The 15,273-nt window shown below is 39.0% G+C and overlaps 4 protein-coding genes across 4 annotated transcripts; all 4 read left to right on the top strand.

The window, feature by feature from the left end:
* Nucleotides 1–2,573: 2,573 nt before the first annotated feature.
* On the top strand, nucleotides 2,574–4,131 carry LOC122145708 (histone H1-like). The gene has a single exon (XM_042761238.1). It carries the CDS (start codon nucleotides 2,630–2,632, stop codon nucleotides 3,245–3,247), a length of 618 nt encoding a protein of 205 aa, XP_042617172.1. The 5' UTR covers nucleotides 2,574–2,629; the 3' UTR covers nucleotides 3,248–4,131.
* On the top strand, nucleotides 3,697–4,131 carry LOC109060821 (histone H2A-like). Its single transcript, XM_019077979.2, has one exon. The coding sequence runs from the start codon at nucleotides 3,697–3,699 to the stop codon at nucleotides 4,081–4,083; it is 387 nt and encodes a 128-aa protein (XP_018933524.1). The 3' UTR covers nucleotides 4,084–4,131.
* A 532-nt stretch (nucleotides 4,132–4,663) lies between these two features.
* LOC122134145 (histone H3-like) lies at nucleotides 4,664–5,166 on the top strand. The gene has a single exon (XM_042761243.1). It carries the CDS (start codon nucleotides 4,697–4,699, stop codon nucleotides 5,105–5,107), a length of 411 nt encoding a protein of 136 aa, XP_042617177.1. The 5' UTR covers nucleotides 4,664–4,696; the 3' UTR covers nucleotides 5,108–5,166.
* Nucleotides 5,167–14,283: 9,117 nt separating this feature from the next.
* LOC122134294 (histone H4) lies at nucleotides 14,284–14,681 on the top strand. Its single transcript, XM_042761250.1, has one exon. The coding sequence runs from the start codon at nucleotides 14,333–14,335 to the stop codon at nucleotides 14,642–14,644; it is 312 nt and encodes a 103-aa protein (XP_042617184.1). The 5' UTR covers nucleotides 14,284–14,332; the 3' UTR covers nucleotides 14,645–14,681.
* Nucleotides 14,682–15,273: the final 592 nt, after the last annotated feature.

Here is a 15,273-nt window from a genome sequence, read left to right as displayed (position 1 = left end):
AGTTGAAAGGAACATTTCCTGTGTATTCATGTAATAAAATGTCATTAAAAATCATTAAATGTCATAAAAAAAACTACATTTAGTTACTATGTGTGTGTGTGCTTATGTGCATAGCATTAGTATATATATATATATATATATATATATATATCTATATATATATATATATATATATATATATATATATATATATATATTATATATATTAATGCTATGGGGGGGGGGGTCACGGATTGTTAAATATGTACATGGGGGGGCCCAAAGAAAAAGGTTGGGAACCACTGCTTTAATCACTGGATGTACTGACATCATTTCATTTTTAAAGAAAGACACGGGGGAAATGTCACTGTTCAGTGTAAACTCTGCCTACCAAGGAATAATTTGCTACGGAAATCTTTGACCTAGCAAAGTTATTGCTGGGAATTTCATGTTCTTTAATATATTTTTTTGTAATGTTGATTTTTCTTCATTGTTACTACCTTATTGCACTTCAAGTGTTTTGAGATGAAATATTTGACCTAGAAATGGTCCTTTAATATATATATATATATATATATATATATATATATATATATAATTATATATATATATATATATATATATATATATTAGCAATGTTACTGTGAGTTTCATGTTCTTTAATATTCATTTTTGTAATGTTGTTATTGTTTGTCTTTAACTCATTTTTACTATGCACTTAAATGTCTTTAATGTCTTTACTTTTAATGACTTAAATTGAATTGTCATTGCTGTGTGAATTTACTTTTTTCAAAATTCATGTTTGCAATGTAGCTATTGTTTGATGTTTTTCATTGATACAGTCATATACACTTCTAGTGGTTTTTTTAGATTAAATATTTGAGCAAGCAGTGATATTGCTGTGAATTTCATGTTTTTCAATATTGTTCTTTGTAATGTAGCAGTTTTCTAAATTTACTTAATTCTAAGTAAATATGCTTTAGAATCATAAGATGTGATTTGTTTTATTCAGTGTTACTAACAAACACTAATGCAAGGTACATTAGTGTTAGTATTTTTTAAGTATTAACTTTCCATACATTGCACTTGAAAAAGAAGCAATTGTGGCTCTTGTTGGTGAATAAAATATATATTTTTGAATATATATATATTTTTTTTTTTTGCATCTGTCAGAATAGTACAAGATTAGGCTAATTCAATATATTACATTACATTTATATTTAGTTATTTAGCAGACGCTTTTATCCAAAGCGACTTACAAATGAGGACAATAGAAGCAATAAAAAACAACAAAAGAGCAATGATATACAAGTGTTATAACAAGACTCAGTTATCTTAAACACAGTACACGTAGCAAGGGCTTTTAAATAATATAATAAATAAAAATAAAACAGATAGAATAGAAAAAGAAAATAAAAAACTAAAGTCAATAAGTGATATGTGATATCAAATAAGGGTTAACACAAATGTAATCTTAATGTAATCCAAAAGTAATCAGATTACGTTACCAAAAATGTGTAATCTAAGAGATTATATTACTGACTACAAATTTTGTCATGTAGTCTGTAATCAGTAACTGATCACAATTCATGAGTAATCTACCCAGCTCTGAGTCCAGATATTTAGCATGCCAAATATCTCACAGGCGTCGGCGACTCGTCTGCGATTCTCTCAGATCGCGTCTTTGCTCATTCACACTGCGTGATTGTCACTCGCGTGAACGAGCACCGATCTGCCTGTGATTTCGGCATTTGTCTGCGATTTCTCAAAACCTGTCGGCGAGCCAAAAACAGGGCTAAAATCGTGCAGTCTGAACTCGGCATAAGAGTGTTCAAGAGAGAGATCAGAGTTAATTGTTAAGATGTGCAAAACACTTGCTGCTCTCATTCTTATATATGCAGTGTATATATATATATCTTTGGGAAGTCTGTGTTCTTCAGCTTTTCCAAGCATTCAGCCCAGCTGGGTAATACCATAGGATTATAAGTATTGCTGATCAAAATACAATAAGTATTGTTAATCAAAATATAAAAAAAAAAATCACAATAAGTGATTTTATCTAAACGACATAACAAATCCACACATTATCTGATGATCGAAGATAAGGGTCAGACATGAGACTCTGGATGAAGTCTACAGTATGTGCTTCAAACAGACCAAAACAGTGACTGTATGAAACACTCCTCACGTCCCTCGGTGATGTCCATCTCTCTAAAGTGACTTTCAAACTGTTTGCTGGACACACAGATGACGATTTCAGTCTTTATCAAACTTTTCACTTAAACATGGCATCGAATTTACACAACAGGGACTTTTCCCGTAGCTGCTGCTCGCCTTTGATAAGTTCTGACAGGGACAAAATAAACATTTCCTCATCGCGTCTTTTAGTCTCCAGAGAAAGCTGCAGATCTCTGCTTGGTGTTCACTATAATTTTACTACCTTAAACCACTTCAAAAACCATCCAGTTTTGTGCCCAAAATGTAAGAGAAGAAAACACAAGAGTGGGGCGCGCTCTGGAGGAGCACAGTCGCAAAGAGCGATCAAGTTGAGTCTATAAGGTTCTCATGTCCTATTTAAGAGCACAGCGCCGCCCGACAGTCTTTCATTACTGAACAAACCCTTTAGACGACTGTAAATCCGTTACAAGAGATGGCAGAAACCGCCCCAGCAGCTCCAGCCGCCCCGCCGGCCAAAGCGCCCAAGAAGAAGTCCGCTGCTAAAGCCAAGAAAGCAGGTCCAGCTGTCGGTGATCTGATCGTTAAAGCCGTGTCCGCATCGAAGGAGAGGAGCGGTGTGTCTCTCGCCGCCCTGAAGAAAGCTCTCGCTGCCGGCGGCTACGACGTGGAGAAAGAAGAACTCCCGCATCAAGCTCGCATCAAGAGCCTGGTGACTAAAGGAGCCCTGGTGCAGGTCAAAGGAACCGGTGCCTCCGGCTCCTTCAAGATCAACAAGCAGCAAACCGAGACCAAGAAGAAGCCGGCGAAGAAAGCAGCTCCTAAAGCGAAGAAGCCCGCGGCCAAGAAACCCGCTGCTGCCAAGAAGCCCAAGAGCGCAGCGGCAAAGAAGCCCGCCGCTAAGAAATCCCCCAAGAAGGCCAAGAAACCCGCCGCTGCAGCCGCTAAGAAGACCACGAAGAGCCCCAAGAAGACAAAGAAGCCCGCAGCGCCTAAGAAAGCAGCCAAGAGCCCCAAAAAGGCCAAGACTGTCAAACCCAAGACAGCAAAGCCTAAAGCTGCCAAGCCTAAAAAGGCAGCTCCCAAGAAGTAAAAAACAACTGTTTTATTCCCCAACGGCTCTTTTCAGAGCCACCCACAAACTCTAAACAAAGACCAAAACTCTATTAGCCTGCACTTACAGTATTTTTTAAGGTGAATTATTAGAACTGTGTATCTGAGGTTACCTTGAGTCACAATGCTTTACATATTGGCTACATTTAGAAAAGCTACAAAGATGTTGTAATGTTTGAAATACTTTAATACACCGTCACAATTTCTTAATTGTTTTCTGTCGTGTTGTTGCTTAAAGTTGCACAATCCGCGCGCCAGCTGTGGAGGCGTGGCTTCGGCGGTGAGTGGTGGAGGGAAGTTCAGCGATTGGTTTGAAATCTTACAGACTCTAAACTAATGGGCGACTCGCACGCTCTTTTAAATACAGTAGAGCGGGGCTCACATAGTCATTATTTCTGCATTACAAAATCGAAGTATTTACAGCCAACAATGAGCGGAAGAGGCAAAACCGGTGGCAAAGCGAGAGCGAAGGCAAAGACTCGCTCCTCCAGAGCAGGGCTGCAGTTCCCCGTCGGTCGTGTTCACAGACTTCTCCGCAAAGGGAACTACGCAGAGCGCGTCGGTGCCGGAGCTCCCGTCTATCTGGCGGCTGTGCTCGAGTATCTGACCGCTGAGATCCTGGAGTTGGCTGGAAACGCCGCAAGAGACAACAAAAAGACCCGCATCATTCCCCGTCACCTGCAGCTGGCGGTGCGCAACGATGAGGAGCTCAACAAACTCCTGGGCCGAGTGACCATCGCTCAGGGCGGCGTGCTGCCCAACATCCAGGCCGTGCTGCTGCCCAAGAAGACCGAGAAACCCGCCAAAACCAAGTAAACAGATCCAAGCGTGTTTCTGAAACACAAAGGCTCTTTTCAGAGCCACCCATTTTATCTCTTACAGAGCGATTTTCTTTTAGATTGTTATATTGACAAAGTAAATAAGTGTGTGTGTGTGTGTGTGTGTGTGTGTGTGTGTGTACTAATATAACGAAGATATACACTTGTATAATAAAGTTTTTATCTAAATAAGTATACTGTACAACCTGAATGTGAATAATATAATCAACAACTGGAGATTATTTTACCATTAAAACCATATTTAACAATTTAATCCAATGCATAAATTAATATTTAATAAGGATTACATTAAACAATGTTAGTAGGAAACTTGTAAAGTGTGTATTAGTGTAGAGTGTTTGCTTGATGCATAAATAAATAAACACAACAAAGCATTTTGAGCGGGAAAAAAACATTTCCCCGTTTGAAAAAAAAAAGGTGTGCAGTCATTGGTTAGCAGTCATGTGCAGACGTCACACATCATCCAATCACAAGCCTCTGCACTTTTATGACGCCAGAAGCTGTGGCTGTATGAGGCTTTAAATGCAGGCGCATAACACAGAGCAGTATTTTCTACTCGAACAGAGCAGAGACAGGAACGCAATTCAGCAATGGCAAGAACCAAGCAGACCGCTCGTAAATCCACCGGTGGCAAAGCCCCGAGGAAGCAGCTCGCGACCAAAGCAGCGCGGAAGAGCGCGCCCGCCACCGGCGGCGTCAAGAAGCCCCATCGGTACCGGCCCGGGACCGTGGCTCTGCGGGAGATCCGCCGCTATCAGAAGTCCACCGAGCTGCTGATCCGCAAACTGCCTTTCCAGCGTCTGGTGCGAGAGATCGCTCAGGATTTTAAGACGGACCTGCGCTTCCAGAGCTCCGCCGTCATGGCCCTGCAGGAGTCCAGCGAGGCTTATCTGGTCGGTCTGTTCGAGGACACCAACCTGTGCGCCATCCACGCCAAGAGAGTCACCATCATGCCCAAAGACATCCAGCTGGCGCGCCGCATCCGCGGAGAGCGCGCTTAAACCCGCCGCTGCATCAGCCGCAGTAAACCCCAAAGGCTCTTTTAAGAGCCACTACATTACACTGAATGAGACCGTTTCCACTCGAACACTCAATATAAAACTGCATGTAGATTTGGAAAATAGTTCTGTCTGGGTCTACATTTTATGCGTTTGTCATTATACAGTCATAATTACTTCTAGTTTTATTATACGTAATTTCGTTAAAATTGTTTAATTATGGGCAGATTGAGAAGCACTGATTTCATGTTTGAGATGATATCTGTAGCTCTGTTTATTTTAATGTGTTCCTGCAGCTGTACACAACCATGATATTAAAGTCAAAGCATCTTATTTAGAGTCTCCACCTAAACGATGTAGAAAACAGAAACCACTCTTGAAAAAAAAAAAAAAAAAACTCAATTAGAATAACATATATAAAACCAAAGAAATGGACAAAATACACTATTACCAGGCAGCATTCAAATGATTGTTTATACAACTTTTATAGCGTTTTTTTTTTTTTTTTTTTTTGCTAGATGGGATATAAACCATTCCACAATTCAATACCCCTAACTCTTATCAAGTATTGAAAACTGGAAAACTGACGAGTTAAATAAAAGTGAACATTTGAGTTTAAAATGTTATCAATTAAAGTTGCTGAATTTTCTTTAACTCTTGTAGGTTTGTGAATAAAAGGAAAACTGGAATAAGGAATATTCTAGTAGCAGTATCAAATTTCTATTTTAAGATATTTATTTTAAAATTCCCTAAATTATAACAGTATTTCTGCTCATTGCTTATCAAATCAAGTAAGTTGGCCTAAGTATCATTAAAATCTTGATAACTGGAATCAGGTGCTCGGTAAATAACACCAACAATAATATTTCTTCCTCCAGGACAAACTGAGAGCGCAACAAATAAATGTTCCACGTCAATTCTATCTGATTTTACAGCAAGATGATCCCTAATTTTAAATGCATAATCTTCATGAATAAACAGAGATACTCCACATCCCAACCTGTTCTTTCTAACACAATTAACTGAGTTACATTTAAATAATTTAAAAATTTCTCTAGAATTTTCATTTAGCCATGTTTCAGGTAAAGCAATAATAGAAAGCTGATGTTTAAGATAAATAATCAATAAAAATGTCATAATTCCTAGAAAGACTTCTTGTGTTCAAATGAAAAGTAGACAAAAAAATATTAGAATTCAAAGACATACATAAATCATTAAATTGATTTTCAGTATAAAAATTACAAAATATTGAAGCATACAATCAGGGGCGGATTAAGGTGGTCAGGGGCCCCTAGGCTGCTCTTTGTGTGAGGCGCCAACCAAAAAAAAACTTATTTAGTGCCATACATATCCATATGCAACTACGGTGAACTGGCATACACACACATTGAGACAGCCAACACTAGTGTTTTCTTTACATTCCTTCAAGTGGTGGACCACAACAGTAAGACAATTACCACCACAGCACGTAGGTAAAATGAAAAATTTAACATTACAAAAAAACCACAAATACAAACAGGGCCCAATGCTTAGAATCAACCATTTAATTATGATCAAGAAACATTGGCAGCACAACCAAAACTAGCATAAACAGAGGTGTAAGTGGAAAGAATAGCAGATATTCTTATTTATTAAATACAGGCAATTGGTTGATAAAACATTGATCAAAATTAAGACACAATTTATACAAAACGAAAATATTTTTAAAAAGAGACTACAAAACAAAACTTAATGAAGTGGTCAAAATGTTTTACCCATGTCTCCAGACATATTGCGCATCTCGTGATGAATCATATCTTTCTCATGCTGCATGATCACTTTCATAATCAACATTGATTAAATAAATAAAAAAACATAATGACGTCACATATTTTCCAACCCAGCCCTCAGCCCTGCTGCAACCGTTGTTGTTTAGGTACCTTAAACGCGCACGTACAGTCTCGGAGTCATCGCTGCAACCAGGAGATGAAGAGAGCTGAGATCCACATCACCAGCACATCTTCGTCTCTGCCACCCCAGGGTGCTAGCGCGACCAGTGCCGTTGCTAGGAGAGCGCCTCTGCCTAGCGAGTGGATGATAGCCCTGAAGAAAACCTAGCAATGGTATACCTTTAGTGGTAGTATACCTTTAGTTAAGTTATACCTTAAGAGTCTTCGCAGCGCGCTAAGAGACAGCGTTATCGGGAAACGCAGCCCAGGTATGATGCGTAATGGAGATTCCAGAGTGCTCTTCTTTGGTCAGAACAATGGAGAGCGATCGCGGATAGGTCCATCCTATGCACCGAAACTTTTTTAAATGCAACAAAATATTTAAAGAGCATCAAGCTATTAAAATCTATATTATGTATACTCACAGATAATTTAACAGTATATTAGTCAGTAATTTTTATTAGGTTAAAGTGGTTCTCAACCTTTTTTTCCCAGCAGGCCGCACTTTGGTCCAAGTGCAAGTCTCGCGGGCCGCAAGCATATCATTTACATATTACGTCACCAATACAAACCAACCTGATTTATAATATTATAGCCTAAATATTATGATATCTAATCGATTGCATTCACTGAAATAAATAAATAATTCTGCTCTCCATAAATAAAACACCTGATGCTGTCGGGATTTGACCAATTTTGTGAAATTCGGCTCGAAAGGAGTAACAGCACAATGAAGTTGAGATTGTAAGATGCAGTCTGTAAGACTCCACAGTGATTGGATAATGTTTTTAATTTAACGTTCACAATTTGTCTGGCCCATCCAAACTGGAAACTGGAATGATGCGCCGTGCCTGGTTCGCGCTTAAGTAAAAAAAAAATGTAAAAAAAAAATGTCTGGCAAACCCGAGGCCCCCTGCACACGTGGGGCCCCTAGGCTGCAGCCTATGCAAGCCTGTGCATTAATCCGCGCCAGCATACAATGATGGAAAAAGAACGAGATCTAGGTCAACATCAAAATTATAAGAATCAACTTCAGAGAAATCAAAAGGCTTAAAGGTCTCAGCTTTAAAGTCAAATGTGTTGGAATCAATAATGTATACAAAGTGGTATACAATAAATGTGATTAACTGATCAAAATGCAATAAATAACTGATAATACATCCATGGAGCCAAACTCTGAACACTTGCCTTCCTTTGTTTTGGTGGATTTTGGAACAGTGGATGAACAATAAGTTTGTCATATTTCAGATATGTGGTGTCACCTCTTTCTTGGCTGCCTTCATCGCTGGAAGTAATTCTCTTCTTCTTTGCCGGATGGTTTCAGGGAAGTCCTCATTAATAAAAATGCCAGAGCCTTTCAAGTTCTTTGCAAGTTTGTCCTTCAACCGCAAAAATCTGACAACAATAGGCCAGTGCTTCTCTGATGATACTATTGACCTCCTAACTCTATTTTCTGATGATCCAGCTGTCATGTTTCACTTTTTCTGCAGATTCAGACCTTTTCTTTTACAGACTCTTTAATGCCATCCACGGCAATATTATGGTGTCTTGACCGGCCTTCCAGATATTCTGTTTTGTCTGAAATTGTGATCAAACTTTTGCAGATTGTGTCCAGATCTGTCCAGGTTTCATTACAATTCGAAGACCGCGTCTTACATGATATTTTAAGTTCAACAGGTTCTTTTTTGATTCATTTCTAGACTCACCTTAAAACCATAGACTTGCTTTGACAGGTCACCAGTCCTCCTGTTTGAAGAATCAACTATGATTTCTACACAAGTTTTGAAACTTCTTTCTTTTTTGAGCAAGGTTCTGTAGAAGTCTTTGCTTGCTTTGACTTGTGCTGAAGAAACATTCCTCTGCTGTTGTAAGTTTGGTTTGGTTTGGATACTTCCGGAGTGAACGCTGGCGCGTACTGCTGCCGCTGCTCCCCATGGTTTAAGTTTGTTTGCTTGTTTATTTTAAATGTTTGATTACTGTTGCCTTTTTCTGGTCATTTTTAACTATAAATATTAAGGACCGTTCAAATGACCGTTTATACCTAATTAAGGAAATCTGCGATTCAGTGATCTCTACTGACTGGTCAACCTGACGCCTCCAAACACGGCCTCCGACGACGCTCTGTTTTCACAGAGGCAAATCAGCAACTCAGTTTTAACTAAAGGATCAACTGGCACGGAATCAGCAGCTCGGTGATTCAGCACCTAACTGATTAACCTGACGCTTCCTAAAGTGGCTTTTGACGACATTCCATTTTCTCAGATTTACCCTGGAGTTTGCATTCAACAATGTGGATTAGCCGACTTTTCATGTGGATTATATTTTATTTTATTCATCATCCAGTGACATTTTCCAATATGCTGCGGCGGAACTTTTTTCATTGCAAACCCATGTCACTGAACCACCACTGACCCTTCGATCGCACCAGGATATTATCTACTATCCTCGACAGAAGTACATCCATCGTGGGTCACGACGAAATTATATCTACAGTGACACTGGTCCAATATGATCGTTCTGGTCGTCCTCTCAGTGCCCACCAAAGAAATCAATACGGACTGTTGACCACAGTGTGCTGGCCGATATCGCCCGGACTACTAGCATCGAATCTGGTACGACTGATCTTACTTTTGGCTTATTTAATATTCACTCGTTAACAAACAAAGGACCTCTTATTTATGATCTCCTGAATGACAGTAAATTTGACTTTCTTTGTCTCACTGAAACATGGCAACAATCCCATGACTTTTCTCAGCTTAATCAATCTGTCCCTCCTGGCTTTACTCACACCTGTCAGCCTCGCGCGTCTGGCCGTGGTGGAGAGAAGTGGAAAGCTTCTCTCATGAATATGCCTCTGTATGAATCATTTGAGTCCACTGTTTTATAAATTAATGGGCCTGGTACTACTGTTGTAGCCAATGTTTATCGCCCACCAAGGAGCAATACTAGTTTTTTAAATGATTTTTCTGTATTCTTAACTTTACTGAGTTCTACATCTCAAAATGTTATTATTTTGGGCGATTTTAATATACACATGGACAATGTCAACAATACTCTCACTAGGGATTTTCTATCATGCCTTGAAAGTTTTGGAATACAGCAATTTGTTGATTTTCCAACTCATAGTAAAGCCATATTCTTGACCTTATTCGTTGTTCTGTTGTAACACCTTCCAATTGTGATGCTTTAGATTTGCCTATATTAGATCATAAGTTAATATCATTCAGTTTATGGTTGAAAAAAACAACTTGGGTCATTCCATTTCATTTCGCAATATCAAGAACATCATTCTATCTGCTCTTTCTGATGGATTGGACAGTTTCTTCAGGAGCAATGCTTTCTTTACTCCAGATGACTTGGCTTCTTATTATAATAAGGGACTGCACAGTGTACTTGATACACTTGCACCTTTAAAAACTTGCACTGTTTATTTTACTCGTTTTGCACCCTGTTTTACACCAGAACTAAGACAACTTAAAACTAAGGGGCGTCGCTTGGAACACTTTATACATTAAAATCGGACTTAATGTTCATAAAGATATGTACACAGATCATATGCTCTCTTACAAGAACACTCTTTTAACCTCCAAATCTGATTACTACTCTAATGTAATTGGGTTAGGTGAAGGGAATACAAGGTCCTTGTTTAATACAGTAAATAATATCCTTCAGCCTCCTGATACTCTTCCTTCTCATCTATATTCTAGTGATCTATGTGATAATTTAATGACCTTTTTTAATATTAAAATTGTAAATATTCATCAACAATTAACTTCTCAAAATAATACGGCATCTGATCTGTCATATTTAGCTTCCCGTGATTCTAAATTGTCTCTATTTTACATGTTTGAACTTCCGGCTATTGATGAAATATCAGGTTTTATCAAACAATCTAAGTCTTCCACTTGTCAGTTAGATCCACTCCCCACTCACCTGGTCAAAGCTTGTTTATCTTCTCTATCTGGTATAGTAACTGATATTATACAGTCGTGGCCAAAAGTTTTGAGAATTACATAAATATTAGTTTTCAAAAAGTTTGCTGCTAAACTGCTTTTATATCTTTGTTTCAGTTGTTTCTGTGATGTACTGAAATATTATTACAAGCACTTCATACGTTTCAAAGGCTTTTATCGACAATTACATGGCATTTATGCAAAGAGTCAGTATTTGCAGTGTTGGCCCTTCTTTTTCAGGACCTCTGCAATTCGACTGGGCATGCTCTCAATCAACTTCTGGGCCAAATCCTGACTGATAGCAACCCATTCTTTCATAATAACTTCTTGGAGTTTGTCAGAATTAGTGGGTTTTTGTTTGTCCACCCGCCTCTTGAGGATTGACCACAAGTTCTCAATGGGATTAAGATCTGGGGAGTTTCCAGGCCATGGACCCAAAATTTTAACATTCTGGTCCCCGAGCCACTTAGTTATCACTTTTGCCTTATGGCACGGTGCTCCATCGTGCTGGAAAAAATGCATTGTTCTTCACCAAACTGTTGTTGGGTTGTTGGAAGAAGTTGCTGTTGGAGGGTGTTTTGGTACCATTCTTTATTCATGGCTGTGTTTTTTGGGCAGAATTGTGAGTGAGCCCACTCCCTTGAATGAGAAGCAACCCCACACATGAATGGTGTCAGGATGCTTTACTGTTGGCATGACACAGGACTGATGGTAGCGCTCACCTTTTCTTCTCTGGACAAGCCTTTTTCCAGATGCCCCAAACAATCGGAAAGGGGCTTCATCGGAGATTATGACTTTGCCCCAGTCCTCAGCAGTCCATTCACTATACTTTCTGCAGAAGATCAATCTGTTCCTAATGTTTTTTTTTGGAGAGAAGTGGCTTCTTTGCTGCCCTTCTTGACACTAGGCCATCTTCCAAAAGTCTTGGCCTCACTGTGCGTGCAGATGTGCTCACACCTGCCTGCTGCCATTCCTGAGCAAGCTCTGCACTGGTGGCACTCCGATCCCGCAGCTGAATCCTCTTTAGGAGACGATCCTGGCGCTTGCTGGACTTTCTTGGACGCCCTGAAGCCTTCTTTACAAGAATTGAACCTCTTTCCTTGAAGTTCTTAATGAACCTATAAATTGTTGATTTAGGTGCAATCTTAGTAGCCACAATATCCCTGCCTGTGAAGCCATTTTTATGCACCGCAATGATGGCTGCACGCGTTTCTTTGCAGGTCACCATGGTTAACAATGGAAGAACAATGATTTCAAGCATCACCCTCCTTTTAACATGTCAAGTCTGCCATTCTAACCCAATCAGCCTGACATAATGATCTCCAGCCTTGTGCTCGTCAACATTCTCACTGAGTTAACAAGATGATTACTGAAATGATCTCAGCAGGTCCTTTAATGACAGCAATGAAATGCAGTGGAAAAGTTTTTTTGGGATTAAGTTAATTTTCATGGCAAAGAAGGACTATGCAATTCATCTGATCATTCTTCATAACATTCTGGAGTATATGCAAATTGCTATTATAAAAACTTAAGCAGCAACTTTTCCAATTTCCAATATTTATGTAATTCTCAAAACTTTTGGCCACGACTGTACACTCGTCTCTCACCTCTGGTGTGGTTCCTTCATCTTTTAAGGTTGCTGTAATCACTCCAAGACTTAAGAATCCAGGAGCTGACACTAATAATTTTGCAAATTTTCACCCAATTTCCAATTTGCCCTTTCTCTCAAAAATTTTGGAAAAAGTTGTTGCATCTCAGGCTAATCCCCATCTTTTAAACAATGGCTTGTTTGAAAAATTCCAATCTGGTTTTCGCCCTTTGCATAGTACAGAGACTGCTATGGTAAAAGTAATAAATGATCTGCTGATGTCAGCCGATTCTGGACTTTTAACTATACTTATTCTACTTGATTTAACTACGGCCTATGATACAATTTCCCATCAAGTTCTCTTAGATAGATTACTCTCTGTAGGAATTACCGGTGTCCCTCTCAGTTGGTTCAGATCTTATCTCTCTGGGCGCACTCAATTTGTTCAACTTAAAAATTTTAGCTCATATGTTTCACCTGTTACAGCTGGTGTTCCTCAAGGCTCTGTTTTGGGCCCTGTTTTATTTATTATTCATTTACTACCCCTTGGTAACATTTTTAGGAAATATGGCATCAGTCTTCATTGCTGTGCTGACGACACCCAGCTTTATTTGTCCTCTAAGCCAAATTCTACCCTTCTTTCCTCCTCTCTTTTGGGCTGCTTAGAAGAGATTAAATCCTGGTTTTCGCCTAACTTTCTCAAGCTGAATATTGACAAAACAGAAGTTCTCCTTGTTGGTACCAAATCTATTTTGTCTCTTGTCTTTGGGCTACCTAACAAACTCCTTCACAAACTTCAATTGGTCCAGAATTCAGCTGCCCATATAATTACTAGAACCTCCTCCATCGAACACATCACTCAGGTTCTCTACCATCTTCACTGGCTTCCTGTTAAATATCGAGCAGATTATAAGATTTTACTTCTCATTTTTAAAGCTCTTCATGATTGTGCACCACAATATCTCTCTGATTTGCTTCATATTTACATCCCGAAGCGTACTGTCAGATCTTCTTCATCTGTTTCCCTTGTTGTACCTTCTGTTTGTTTAGCCACTATGGGGTCTAGGGCATTTAGCTGTGCTGCTCCTAATCTCTGGAATTCTCTTCCACAATCTATACAAGAAAGTGACTGTCTGACTACTTTTAAATCATGTCTTAAAACTCACTTGTTTAAATTAGCTTTCTCTAAACAATTTTGAACTATTTAATGTCAATAATTGTTGTTTGTTGTATTGTTGTCTTGATTTTATCATCACCACTCAAATGTACGGTGTCCTTGAGTGCCCTGAAAGGCGCCTTTAAATAAAATGTATTATTATTATTATTATTATTATTATAACAAGGTCTGTTTGGCACAAACACAATCTTCAAAGAAAAAAAAAAGAAAAAGAAAAAAAAAAACTTCAGGCAGGATTCTTCTGATTATTGTTTGATTGAAAACCTTACTCAAGTTCAGAAAAACACTGCAGCATCATCTCAGCTGGACGGGGTTTGATCTTATAAACGCATGTAAACATGATGCAGATGATCTTATAAATGCTTTAAAACACGGATTTTAATATGAAACACAGGACAGACATCGTTAGATCAGGGATTGGATTAAACCTCATTGTTTCCTGCTCTAACGAGCAAAGAGGGGTGCGCCATGTGACGCGCGCTGGTTTCAGTTAGGTCCTGTAAGCAAATGTAAACGGACTCCCTGCAGCACTTCTCTCTTATTCGTTTTCGTCGCTCGACTGAAACTAAAACTATCTTGATCATGTCTGGAAGAGGCAAAGGCGGTAAAGGACTCGGTAAAGGAGGCGCTAAGCGTCATCGTAAAGTTCTGCGTGATAACATCCAGGGAATCACCAAACCCGCCATTCGTCGTCTCGCTCGCCGCGGCGGAGTCAAGCGCATCTCCGGTCTGATCTACGAGGAGACCCGCGGGGTGCTGAAGGTGTTCCTGGAGAACGTGATCCGCGACGCCGTCACCTACACCGAGCACGCCAAGAGAAAGACCGTCACCGCCATGGACGTTGTGTACGCGCTCAAACGACAGGGACGCACCTTGTACGGTTTCGGGGGTTAAACACCGTAAACAACAAACACAGCGGCTCTTTTAAGAGCCACCCACACTCTCACATAAAGAGTTAATGTTGAAGTTGTGTTAGTGTTTTAAGTGGAAAATTAACAATAAAACGCCTGTAAATAAAGTTGGTTTAAAAAAAAAAATATATTGGAACAAGTTCAATTTGTGTATGTTGCTCTGAGATGATCGATATTTTTTCGATTTTGAACAGAAAACTTATTCTTAAAATTAGAGCTCGTATAATTATTAGTGTTATTAGAGGCGTATACAATCTGAGTATTGTCTATTGGTTTATTTCATTTAGAGATTTTTTTTTTTATTTGAATAGAATTGACTCAGAACCAAAAGAAAACTTTTAGATGTAAAGTTGCTTAAAAACAAAAGTGTATTCGGCAGGACAACAGAGAAACATAAAGTGTCTAATCGTTAATGGTGTCTTTTCTCCAAATTCTCTCGATGGGTTTATTAGAGGTTTTAAACATTACAGTTTGATATTGATTCTGTGTGATATTTAACCATAGACTGTATAAAAACAGTATTTAACGCATTTAAGTGTATAGAATAAATTATCAAAAAGAGCGGGAATTGAAACAAAGGAAACTGAGTCGGTGGGGGGTGAGGGTCAAACA

This window comes from Cyprinus carpio, chromosome A7 (genome assembly GCF_018340385.1).
Source record: "Cyprinus carpio isolate SPL01 chromosome A7, ASM1834038v1, whole genome shotgun sequence".
Classification (NCBI taxonomy): domain Eukaryota; kingdom Metazoa; phylum Chordata; class Actinopteri; order Cypriniformes; family Cyprinidae; genus Cyprinus; species Cyprinus carpio.
This window is presented reverse-complemented; position numbering and strand designations above follow the sequence as displayed.